At 44.2% G+C, this 13216-nt stretch overlaps 1 protein-coding gene across 1 annotated transcript in view; it reads left to right on the top strand.

Moving 5' to 3' along the window:
• Positions 1-13216, top strand: part of SNTA1 (syntrophin alpha 1) — a 102272-nt gene that overhangs the window by 79289 nt on the left and 9767 nt on the right. Inside the window, exon 3 of the mRNA XM_068263274.1 lies at positions 8952-9150. Coding sequence (XP_068119375.1) covers positions 8952-9150 — 199 coding nt within the window. The remainder of the gene's footprint in view (positions 1-8951; positions 9151-13216) is intronic.

Below are 13216 nucleotides of genomic sequence, written 5' to 3'. Positions count from 1 at the left end.
ACGCATGCGGATTCGCGATAGTGGAAACGAGCCCTAACAAGTCATGGTCCAATTAGCCCCAAAAGGGAAAAATTCCTTCCTGACTCCAGATGGCAATCAGATAAAATCCCTGGATCAACATCATTAGGCATTACCTAGTAATTGTAGCCATGGATTGCTGGATTGCTGATCTCAGTAGGTCACCAATTCCTCTCCGCAGGAAATGGATTTCATTGTGCACTCAGCGCTTGTAACTGCTATTACTGCACTATATCTTAATCAGGAGATGTCAATTATATAAAATCAATAGGGGAAGAGCTGAAGCGTTTAGCTGTATAGTATACCGTAGCAATTATTCATGTAAAATGTGACCTTTTCTTTATCCCCCTTGTATTAAAGCTGTTCGTAAAGTTTAAAAAGTGTTGCGGATTTTTGTCAAACTGGACATTGGCTGCATATAACTGGGTAAAATAGTTATTTTATTTGATTGCACCGTCATGGTACTGGTTCTCTCCAGGCATCATTTTATTACTTTTATTCCCATCACACTAGTCTAGCTATGCAAAAAGTCTTCAGAACAGCCGTATTTACCACAAGGCACTGTAGAATCGATGGACTGTGTTTAATCGTCTGAAAAAAAAAATTATATACATTTCAGGGTAGGAACACACTAGGCAGAAACGCTAGCGTTGCGAAAAAGCCACATAATGCAAGTCAATGGGCCGCATGGAAAAACGCATATGTGTGGGTTCTGCAATGTGCTTTTTTTTTTTTTTTTTTAAAGCAGGACTTGCTGCATATTTTTCCAAAATACATCTTAAACGCACATAATAAATGTCTATGGTGACGCAGAAGTATTGCGTTTGGGGAGTTTAAAATAAATACATTAAATGGGTTTGTATTTCCGCTTCCTGTTGACTTCCTAGGGATTAGCATAAACCGCATTTCAAAAACGCATACAAAACGCATATGCGATTTAAATATGCGAACTGCAAACGCATTAAAGTGAACCCCAGATTAAAAATCTACTCAGCAGCACTGAAAAGGCTTGGTGTTTAACAGTTTCACAGCATCAGAACTTTCTTTTTCTTACCCAAGTCTCATTTTTAGCTGCACAGAAGAAAACTGCCCGGGCATTTTTCCCCTGATGCTGTGCAAAGCATGATGGGATTTCTGATGATGATGTTGTCCTTCTGCTGTTTTGGCACAATTTTTTTTGTATTTTGAATTTGAGATTTGAAGCCTAGTGCACACAGCTGGGAGGGGTGATCAGTACACAGGACAGTTGGAAATGTGACTCGTGCCCCCTGTCACCTCCTTTCAACCAAAAAGATGGCTGCCCCATGAAAAAGATGGCTGCCCCATGAAATCACAAACATTTGCCTGTTCTTTTAAAACTGGGTAGGTAAAAGATTATATTACCGATCTATTTTAATTAACATAACTAATGTAACTTAATGACAGTATGTTTGTTTAGGCTTAAGTTCCCCTTTAAAACGCACACAGAATGCAAGAAAACCGCATGGGCGACACAAACGCAATTGCACTGAAAGCACACGCAAAACCTACTGAAAACGCACAAATGCATATGCAGCGAAACGCTACTTTTCACGCACTGCCTAGTGTGTTCCCAGCCACAGGGTTTGCAGGTTTGACCCCATTTAGTATTCTTTTCTGTATTCTTGATGACATCCTTTTCTGTCAATACTTCCTAATGAGGCCTTCTTTTATCAGCACTGAGCTTTGGAAGGAGATAAGGCAGCCTTTGCCTGGTACACACCATGCAATTTCCCATCGGATAGACTGGTCGAAATGATTTCTGAGGGGTCCAGTCCGATTTCAGATTATTTTTCGGATTGTTTTTCCGAGCACTTCTATACAAAATTGATCAATAAACTAAAGCAAATCAGGTGCAGTGGAGGGTGACTGCAAGAAGAGAAAGTGAGGCGCAGCGGGGAAACAGGATGGCTGCAGGGGGCTTTCCGAAGCCCCAGGAAAGTGAATTTTTTATTTTTTATTATATGTTCAGGTCTGCTTTAAGTTACATACACACTTCCAACTAAAACATTATTCTGTGGAGAAAGGGAGGAGGGTGGGGGGAGGACGCGTGGAGGTGTATGCTGCTCGTGTCTGGTGGGAAATAATATAATCAAGCATACTAAAAATCCATGCCCATTTGCTAATAAGCGGGTGACCGGAGACACTTTGAAAAGATACCAGAAACAATCGCAGTTCATTGTTTCGGGCAACCTAAACTGCAAATGTGTAAAGGTCTTGATCAGTGTATTTTACAGTTCAAAACATTGGTCATGTGACCTCTGCCCAGCTTTTGTAAACCACTGTATGTAGAGATCTCCAATGGCTGAATGAAATGCAAATAGTGTGAGTAATGGCAAAATCCCCTATTCAGCATTACTAATGATGGAAAATCAGAGGGTGAGCTTTAAAGTGGACTTGAACTCTTGCACCGGACAGAAGGAAAACATAGAGAAATGCACCCTGTGTGTATTTAGAGAGTTTAGGCTGTCTAATTCCCCTTACCTGTGACTAATCACCTGTGTCATTTGATCTCCCAGCTGTGTCAGCTGGCTGCCTCGGCACAGAGGCTAATTTGAAAGTATAGAAGGTTAACACTGTCTGTTTCCATGAAAGCAGGAAGTAGACACACTGCAGAATTATTGCAAGATTTATATCGGCTGTAACGAAGAAATGTTTTTCTTTAAAGGCTATTATGCTGTTGCTTATCTTTTAGAGCAGAGAGGAAGTTCTGAGTTGAGGTCCGCTTTAGGGTATCTGTGTATCAGAATATTTTATGGTAGATTTTGTAGCAGAGGGTGTTCCTCTTTAAAAGATACCCGAAGTGACATGTGACATGATGAGATAGACATGGGTATGTACAGTGCCTAGCACACAAATAACTATGCTGTGTTCTTTTTTTCTTTCCCTGCCGGAAAGAGTTAAATATCAGGTATGTAAGTGGCTGACTCAGACAGGAAGTGACTACAGTGTTACCCTCACTGATAAGAAATTCCCCTTTTTATCTCTTTCTTACTCTCAGAAGCCATTTTCTGCTAGGAAAATGTTTTATAGTTTCTTCTGAGTCAGGACTGAGTCAGCCACTTACATACCTGATATTTAACTCTTTCAGGCAGAGAAAGAAAAAAAAAACACAGCATAGTTATTTGTGTTCTAGGCACTGTACATACACATGTCTATCTCATCATGTCACGTGTCAATTCGGGTATCCTTTAATCCCTGAGAAAACTCCTTGCGATTGACCCTGGAGATCTCGAGCCCTCTGTACGCAGGTGATTGAATAATTACATGACTGAGGCAGGTGATTACAGTAATATCCGCCCGTTACCTCAGTTTAACTTGGGTCTCAGAGCTTATCTTGTGTGTGGAGGAATCCAGAGCGCTGACACTTCTGCCCAGTGAGCTGTGAACGCTTCAGTGATCCAACTGTACTTGGAAGAGTCTGAAGAATTCCATGGCTGGCAGAAACCAAGATTTAACTGTTTCTTTTCTTTATGGACCACTATCACGAAAAGTGTAAAATTTAAATTACATGTAAACACATACAGATAAGAAGTATGTTTCTTCCAGAGTAAAATGAGCCATAAATTACTTTTCTCCTATGTTGCGGGCACTTACAGTAGGTAGTAGAAGTCTAACAGAACTGACAGGTGTTGGACCAGCTTATCTCCTGATGGGGGATTCTCAGCATGGCCTTTATTATTTATAAAGACACTCCCTGAAAAGGATTAATACAAATATGTTACCCAGCCTCCCTGCTTGCTCCACACTATTCTGACAGTTGGACTAAGCAACTGGCATTCATTAAGTGCTTTTGAAAATAAAGAAAACCCTGAACCCCCCATGAGGAGATGAACTGGCTCAAAACCAGTCGATAATGTCAGATTTCTATTACCTACTGTAAGTCGCGTACGTGAGAAGTCGGCGCTGGGAGACTTGGGCGCAGGTTACAGCCGGTATGGCTTATCCTGCTTCTGCACAAGTTCCCGGCAACGTTAAATACTATTCCCCCTCTAGGTCCACGTGGATAGTGGGGGAATTAAATAATTTGGCTTCCAGCTATTGCGGGGTGCGAATTACAGGGTTTAAAAAGTAACTTCAGCTCCGTCTGCTGACGGCCCCGAAGTTACTCATTGTGTGCCGCTATAGCTGTAATTCCTATTACGGCCTATGGTGGCGCCGGGTGCGCCCAAATCTCCTGCGCTGGAATAGCAGTGTTCACTGTAAGTCACAGCAACATATGACATTTGCATTTTTTTTTTGGTGTGCATTTTCTAAAATGCATGCAATTCAAATAAGTGTGACCCTAGCCTAAGGATGATCCAGAGGCTCCCCTTGTCCTCCTGGAGACCACTATTGCCACATGCTGAGCCCCTCAACATATGTCACAAAAACTTGTCTTATTTATTCTCGTGGCTCACTGCTATGTACATGTATGGTCAGGCCTATGCAGTAAGCCAAAGCTGCTCTGGATGGTCTAGAGGCTTTCCTGATTCTAGTCATGCCCACCGCTGCTAACATAGTTTTCATAGCTGCACTCCTGTCCATATGCGAGTGCATCCTTACTGCGCATATTCAAGTATGGTCTGCTCAGACAAGGAGGAAAAAAGCCATGCATGAGCCGCCTCGTTGTACTGGGCAAGCATGGACCATATTCGTGCACGCCTGGTATGGTGGGGCTCTTACACGGAGGGCAGCTTGGCCTCCAGAGCATATTCAATGAACCAGATAGATTCAGAGGGATCCAGTGCTGTGTCTGATCGTACTGCCTGTAAATTTGAGCTGCTGCGCATGCGCAGTACGATTGAGATTTCCTATTTTATGCTGTGGGCTATATCTCCTTAGCCACGCCTCCTACATGCCCCAAAGTGTGTAGGTATGGGGGGGGACCCCCTCCCCCAACTACCTCCCCCCAGAGGGATCAAAGAAACCTATCTTGGGAATCAGATTAGTTTAGGGGCTGCAGTTTGGTGCAGATGTAGTTCGCAGGGTCCCCTCCATACCCTAAACATTTGGGAACTGTAGGAGATATTTGATGTAATTTGTTCATTTCCCACTGAGCATGTGCATAACCTACTGCAGAATGCAGCTTTCGGGCAGCACAGTTGGATACAGCACCGGCCCTGATGTGTGTACACACCCGTACATAAAGGAATGTACACCTGCTTAATGTGTGTCGCCTTTAACCATTGTTGCTCGTTCGTTAGAATTACACTGAGTGGCGTAGCTAAGGAGCTGTGGGCCCCGATGCAAGTTTTACAATGCCCCGCCTCTCCCCCCCCCCCCCCCCCCCACGCACTCTATACATAACAATTGCAACAGCGCACCAAATCCTGCCAATAGCAACCACAGTGTCAGAGGTGCAAGAAGGGGATGGGGAACAGTTTGTTAATGATAACTACTATTCAAAGTATCTATAGAAGTGATTATTATGAGCACAGGACCAATAGAGAGCTAATACTATAGTTGAGGGAGGGCTTTTCGGCCCAAGGGCCCCGATGCGGTCGCTAACTCTGCACCCCCTTTTGCTACGCCCCTGATGACACTACACGCTTTTAAGCGATAGCAGAGGAGCATTTACTATTCAATGGAGGAAGGATGATGGGGTGGTGCATGAGCAAACGGCCTCCATTGGGCATGGTAAGTGAGAATACAGTGCAGTCATTGGTTGGTTCCGCATGGCTGGCTGCTGGTGTCTCATCATGCTGTAGCCAACAGTTTTTTTTCTGCAACTGAGCAGTAAAGTGTTTGGTATCTGACTGGCAGCTGACCGTCGGGGAAAAACAAAACAGCAGTGATATATATATATATATATATATATATATATATATATATATATATATATATATATATATATATATATATTATATATATATATATATATATATATATATATATATATATATGTGTATATATATATATATATATATGTATTTTGCACTGCAACTGTGCATCAGGAAGCATTATGTGCATTTTCGCATGCGTTTTGAGCAAGTATGACACCTGCCTAATACTTTCATTTACAGACCTAGAACGAATGTGAAGATCAGGTACTGTGATTTAAAGTCTGACTGAATTAGCTGCGTGCTTGTTTTTGTTGTGATTCAGACACTACTGCAGCCAGAATGGTCAGCAGGACAGCCAGACAACTGGAATTGTTTACACCCGGAACTGACCGGCCTAAACCCCAGCCCCCCCCCCCCCCCCCCCCCCATGTAATAATGTAATATGTCTTCCTGGTGGCAGTGGGTGAATACTTTACCGGTTGCTGTCCGCCACGGGCTCTGTCTCCATACTGCTTCACATACACACGCCCCATGTGGTTGTCGGCTCACATGGGAGTGTGTGACGTAATATGTCCCAATATCGCAAGCAGTTACCCCCACACACCTGATCGAGCATGTTGGGCCTACATCTTGCAGCTTGTCTGATCGATACATGCGACCCATTTCTCCCAGAAATTGGTTGCATCATTGATCAGGCATGCTCTTGGTGGCACCGATTTTCATCTGATTCAAATATAATAATCAAATCAGATGGTCGATCGGCCGCCAAGTTGCCGGATGTATGGCCACCTTAAAAGCTTGGTAGAGGTCCCAGGTGCATGAAGTGGGGGAACCCCTCTCCAGTACGGGGATATGCAATAAATTCCCAAAAACTGTCACGACTCCTTCCAGCCTGTTCAGAACTAAAATGACATGATTACCCAGAGTACTGTATTATTTTTAAAGCTGTGTCTGAGCAATTAGCGTCCTCTACGCACATTGAGTCACTTATGCCCATTCTGGGACATGGCTGTGCCGTCGCAGATAGAAATATGTTGGAAAAAATACAGAGAACACTGCGATCTTACAAGAGAGGGGAACTTTGCAAATAAAATAGTTGTATGATGAGTAAGCAGAGTTATTACATCCAGATTGTGCGAGCCGTCCGCGGAGCGCCAGCTGTCATGTGTGTGTCACACCCAAGTTTAAAGGAAGAAAATCCAGCAAGAACAGATGTCTACACCGGGGGCGGAGGGTGTAATATAACATGTGACACTAACCTAATTGCTTTCCATACAGATTACGCCCTCAGTGGGCCATACACACAGTCCCCAAAGTCATTGAGGGGGCCCAAGAAAAGTTAGTCTGGTTTTTTTTGCAAAGTAGCGGACATAAGTCAAGAACCAGCCATGTAAAGGTGAAAGTTTCTCATTCAACAGCTCAGAGGAAAGAAAACTGCCATATTTATTTTCATTTAAACAATGCCAGTTGCCTGGCAGGCCCGCTGATCACTTTGGCTGCAGTAGTGTCTGAATCAATTGCCTGAAACAGGCATGCAGCAATCCAGTCAGACTTCAGTCAGAAACACTTGATCTGCATATGCTTGTTCAGAGTCTATGGCTTAAAGTATTAGAGGGAGAGGCTCAGCAGAATAGCCAGGCACAGGCAATGAACATTGTTTAACCACTTCAGCCCATGGGTTGTTTTCACCTTATGGATGAGAGGAATTTTCACATTTCAGCGCTCCTCCAATTCATTCTCCAATAACTTAATTACTACTTAGCAGACCAAAATGATCTAGATTTAGTTTTTTTAGTTTTTTTTCATGACTAATTAGGCTTTTTGGGGGTGATGTTGTTTTTGTTTTAATTAATTTTATTCTCAAAGCATTTTAAAGAGGGAAAAAAGAAATTTGTTTTTAAAATACACGATTTTTCAATTTCCATCCACTATAGTTTTAAAATAAACAATGCCACCGTAGATAATGCCCACAAATTTTATTTGACCATTTATTCAGGTTATCCCAACATTTAAAGTGTACCTGAGATGGGCCTTAAAATAAAATATACCTGGGACTCAGGGCTGTGGAGTCTGAGTTGGAGTCTGAGTCGAGGAGTTGGAGTCGGAGCAATTGTGGGTACCTGGAGTCAGAGTTGGAGTCAGTGGTTTCATAAACTATGGAGTCGGATGTTTTTTGTATTAAATCCACAGCCCTGCTGGGACTTCCTTCAGCCCCCTCTGGCTTGATTGCTCCCTCGTCGTTCTCAGTCGCCGTCTGGTTCGTGCGCAAATGTCTCCGGTAAGTTGTCTAGTCGGTGCTAGTTGGTTCAGGCGAAGTCTGGCTGTGTCCGTTCCCTCGTCCCACTCCTGTCGCCGGGAGTGCTCTGCACCTGCCCATTTTGTACTACACAGAAGCAGTGTGCTCCAGGCAACGGGAGTGCGTTGGGAGCACACGGCCGCACCACGCATGCACAGTTGGCCCCGGATCGGATGACTTTCTGGGGCCAATTGCTAAAGAATGAGGAGGTGGAGGGGGACCATGAGGGAGCGATGAGGTTGGAGGAAGCCCCAGGTACGCATATTTTCTTTTTAAGCCCCCATCTCAGGTTCTCTTAAAATGTTGTCCCCAGTGCGATTTATGGGGATAATACATATTTCAAAAGCTGAGTCCCAAAGGTACAGGATATATGAACATAAACATTTTTATTGCTTTTGATTCAGTTTGTCATTAAAAATAATTTACAAGATGTAGGCCTCCATCCTAATTCACAAGACATGGGCCTTAATCTTTACTGCCCTAAAATCTATTCTACACATCAACATTTATTCTACAACTCGTTATGATTATGATGATGATGTTAGATATACCGTAAGTCATTTGATGACAAATTGGATGCACAGCAGTCCTTTATTCTCAAGGTGCGCCTATATCTGAATGAACTGCAAAAAATAGTATAAAAAAAAAAAATTGAGGCTGGTTAGGGTTAGAAGTATTTGAAGGTTTGTTAGGGTTAGGCATAGTATGAGGTTTTTTCTGTATAGTTCTTATTTGAGAAGAGGTTATTCTTGTCCTGGTGAAACATCTGATGCTGTAGTCGCTCTGTGATTTGCATGTTGCAGTGTTGTGCATACTGTATATCTCACTCTTATCACATTGTGCTCTCTCCCTAGTAAAGTACATGAAGGACATATCGCCCTTGTTTAAAGGCGCTTCCCTCGGAGGCCCACCTGGCTGGGATAATGTACCACCCATCCCACAGAAGAGGGGCTCCCCTGCGTTACAACCCCGGGACATAAAAGACGGGAAGAGCATCCCACTGAAGATGTGCTACGTGGCCCGAAGCTGCCTGCCTGCCGATCCAGAACCCAGGTAAGGGGTGGGGCTTAACTACATATGTGTATGGTAGCTGCAGGCGTTCTCTCTTTGTGGAACTATGTGGCTCAAAGCTGCCTGCCTGCCAATCTAGAACCCAGGTAAGAAGTGGGGCTTGCCCACATGAACAGGTGTAGGGTGGCTGAGTAGCTAGTGGTCTCTCTTTATGAAGTTGGAATCCCAGGTTGGAATCTGAGCCAGGATCTGCATAAAACTTTTCGCATATTTGTGCGATTTTCCTACCTCAACCAAAGAACGCCAGTTTACTTCCACAACCGGAAACATACTTTAGGTTTGATCCTGGACCAGAATGCAATCAGATTGCCCCATGTATGATTTCCCCTGGGCACTGCAGTTTCCACCCATGTCACCAAAACCATAATAGTAAGTCATTTCTTATCCCAACAGACCTGGCATTAAAGTATGTTAGGGACAGCAGACTACTGTTGTGTCCACATCCTACACGAAACTCGTGTGCGTACAGCGGACCCTGATGCACCCCGACGTCTCAGCCAATAAACACCTTGGTGGATTAACTCAGTCAAGTGCTGGTGCTTGGTTTGCAGTTACTCCCTACTTTGCCTGATGAAGCTGGTTATGCCTGCAAAACACGTTGCACTGTAGAGTAGTCAAAGCCTATTTTTTGTTTAATATTCCACTAAATAGGGTCTTCTTTGGGGAGGCAAGTCCACCACTTCTTTTAAACCGTGTTTAACCTATGATTGGCACTTCTGTTGTGTTTCTTACCAGTTTTGGGTCCACCCTTGGTGGAGGGGTGTCATCCCCCTTTTTTTTTGTTTCCTGTTCAATCACTGGTTGCTTTAGTGGTAACCGGCATGTGTATCATTCACCATTATCCTAACCTACTAGACCAGCCTTTCTCAACCTTTTTACCTTGGAGGAACCCTGTAAATAACTTTTGGATCTCAAGGAACCCCTGCAAACAATTTTTTGGTCTCGAGGAACCCCTACATTTATTTTTCAGGAGGCATGGTCTTTAAATAGGTTAGGCTGCTAATTTCACTATCTCCTATTACACTGCCACTCATTATAGTGTCTCCTGAGCCCCCAATTTAGTGCTTCTTGTTACAGTACCCCCTATTATAGTGTGCTCTATGACACTTCCGCCATGATGGGGTAAAACGCCAAGGAACCCCTGCAGAGTCCTCAAGGAACCCTGGGGTTCCAGGGAACCCTGGTTGAGAAAGCCTGTACTAGACTATTGGTGGATCTCAGTGGCTCTTATTTTTTTTTTTTTTTTTTTTTTTTTTTGTCTTTTCTGCCAGAGCATTGTTCTTCCAACTTACCTCACCCACCACATGATGCTACCCATGTGGCGTTCTCCATTGGCCCTCCTCCCCGTCCCCCTGCATAGCAACAGAATGCGTTGCTTGCCTGGAAGCTAGCAATGCGTCTGTATAGTGTTGGACCTGTAATGTCTCCTGAAGGATGGGATCCCGATCCCTGTGACTTTCCTTGCATATGTGTATGAGGATTATGACCATGTTAGAGATGGTCAGTGAATTATTTTACTAATAATTCTGATGTAAATGCTGATTTTGTGCAAAATTATGCAGGTTGGAAATGGACTGCTGCATTTTGTAGGCCTATTTCCAAGCTGTCCACCTGGAATTTTCTGCATTTCACAGACCATTTCTGGTAGCAATTAAATTGTGAGTTTATCAGAGGCAAAGTTGCACAGTTTGTTCAGCTTTATCCCATGGAGCGTATCGGAAAGATAATGATAATATGCTTTAACTGATGTCTACTGTACTCCTAGTAGTAATAATAATAATAATGTAGCGACACATAAGGAGGACTGCACAATATTGACATTTTGTCTGTGTCTGTAGATTCACTGCAAATACAGACAGCTGATAGTTATTGAAAAGCCTTATCTGGTCACTTTTGTTACTTCCTGGTAAGATAGCACAGGTGGGGTCTGTGCACATACCCCCCCCACACACACACACACCCTCATTTAAAGAGAACCTGAGGTCAGTTTGATAAATCCTATTAGGACAGAGGCAAATTCTGTATACAATGAGCAGCCTCTGTGTCCTTACAGCTGTTCTTCTAGCTCCCCCCGGTCTCTGCTGTCCCCCATAAAAAAAATTGCCAGGCTAGCGACACGGAGAATGTTGCTAGTCTGTTATTTACCTTTGCCCTGTCATTCACCGCCGCTCCCCTGCCTCCTGTTTAGAGCGGCTTCCCGTCCGTGTCCTTTCTCTCCCCGCCTCTGTAATCTTCCTCCAATCGGCAGCGGAGGCGGGGGAATGGGGGTGAATGACATGGCAAAGGTAAATGACAGTCTAGTGACAATCTGCGTGTCGCTAGCCTGGCGATTTTTCTTTTCCCCTCTTTATGGTGGACAGCGGAGCCGGGGGGGGGGTGGAGGAACACATTAAGCACAGAGAGGCTGCTCATTGTAAACAGAATGTGTCTGTCTCTGTGTCCTAATTACTAGGTAAGGGTTGATTTAGGGATTTATCTGACTGCCATCTGGAGTTGGGCAGGATTTTTTCATCTTTAAGGATTATTGGCCCAGGCCTTGTAAGGTTTTTCACCTTCCCCTGGATTACCTCGGATATGCAAGGGTTCAGGATGGTGCCCTAAAAAGTTGTATAATGCATTACTGTACAAAAAAACGTACCTGAAGTGACATGAGATAAACCTATAATACTAGCCCAAGTAAGAAACTGTCTGAAGTCTTTCTTGTTTCCAATACAGCAAAAGTTAAAAAAACAACAAAAAAACACCTTTAGTTGGTATTTATGCAAAAGAGCTTGTCAAACAGTTTGCTGCATTCAGTGTAGTTTCCAGAAAAGTAAATAGAGGCTAAAACAGGTGATAAACAATGCAGCACTGGAGCAGGTGAATATTAAACTGCTCTACTGTGCTAATCTGCAGAAGGAGAAGGAGCGGGGATACAAGCCTCCCACGGTCGCTATAGTTAGGTAAACAATTTGGCCCACGACTTAGACCAGTGGTCCTCAAACTACATCCTGCGGGCCGAATGCGGCCCCCCAAGGCTTTTTCACTGGCCCCCAAACACAAAGTGTATAACTTATAGATGTGGCCCACTGCACCTTTAAATATTGGCGGCCCGCATATAGAATAGCAGTGCTGGCCCCATCCATCCACACACTGTAGAAGCCAGGGAGCAGTAATTTGCTGGCTTTCAATCCAATTCCACATCAGGTGACACTGATATCCAACTGGAAGACAGGTTGTCACCTGGGTATGCTTCACTGTCTGATGCACAAAGACTTTCTTCGGGCGCCACATGACTGAATGGCTGCTGCTGGGAGTTCTTCTCTGGGCATGATTGGGGGGGCATCAATACCTAGATTCAAAGTAATGTTTTTCAACCTCATTTTATGTATCCGATAGACAGAGATAGGGTAGATGGCACTACAGCAGCGGATAGGTGATGATGGAGGTGACAGGCAAAGTTCTCACTTCCCTCACTCAGATGCAGCTGCGTGCTCTGATCCAGACTGGAAGCCTGTACATGCACAAAAGAGGAGAACAGGGGGGATCGGCACTGCAGGTGAGGCACAATAAATGTTGCACAGAGTGAAATACAAAAACTGTTGCACAAACATGCGATCAAAATTGACATACCGGTGCGGGGTGCGGGTGCTGGGCACTAATCGCCTGAGGCTGTTGGCCTCCGTGGAAGTGCGTAGTAGTGCGAGACAGCCCTCAGGCGATTAGTGACCAGCACCCACCGCATCTTCACACTCCGCAGCACCGGTATGCCAATTTTGATCACATGTTTGTGCAACAGCATTTTTATTTCACTCAGTGCAACATTTATTGTGCCCCACTTTGAAATAAAGTCACCTGCAGTGCCAATCCCCCCTCTTCTCCTTTTGTGCATCATTTTATGTATGTTCCGGCCCCCCAGCAGTCTGATGTATGCTGACTCAGCCCTTGACTGAACAAGTTTGGGGACCCCTGACTTAGACGGTTTGTTAGATTTTAGCCCCTTACGAGATTGGGTTTGACGCCGCTGCATTAGAGGACCGGTTTCAGGGCACTGAAACAGGGCTTCTAT

This window comes from Hyperolius riggenbachi, chromosome 12, assembly GCF_040937935.1.
Source record: "Hyperolius riggenbachi isolate aHypRig1 chromosome 12, aHypRig1.pri, whole genome shotgun sequence".
In the NCBI taxonomy this organism is placed as follows: domain Eukaryota; kingdom Metazoa; phylum Chordata; class Amphibia; order Anura; family Hyperoliidae; genus Hyperolius; species Hyperolius riggenbachi.
Note: the sequence above shows the minus strand (reverse complement) of the source record. Positions and strands in the feature narration are given on the sequence as shown.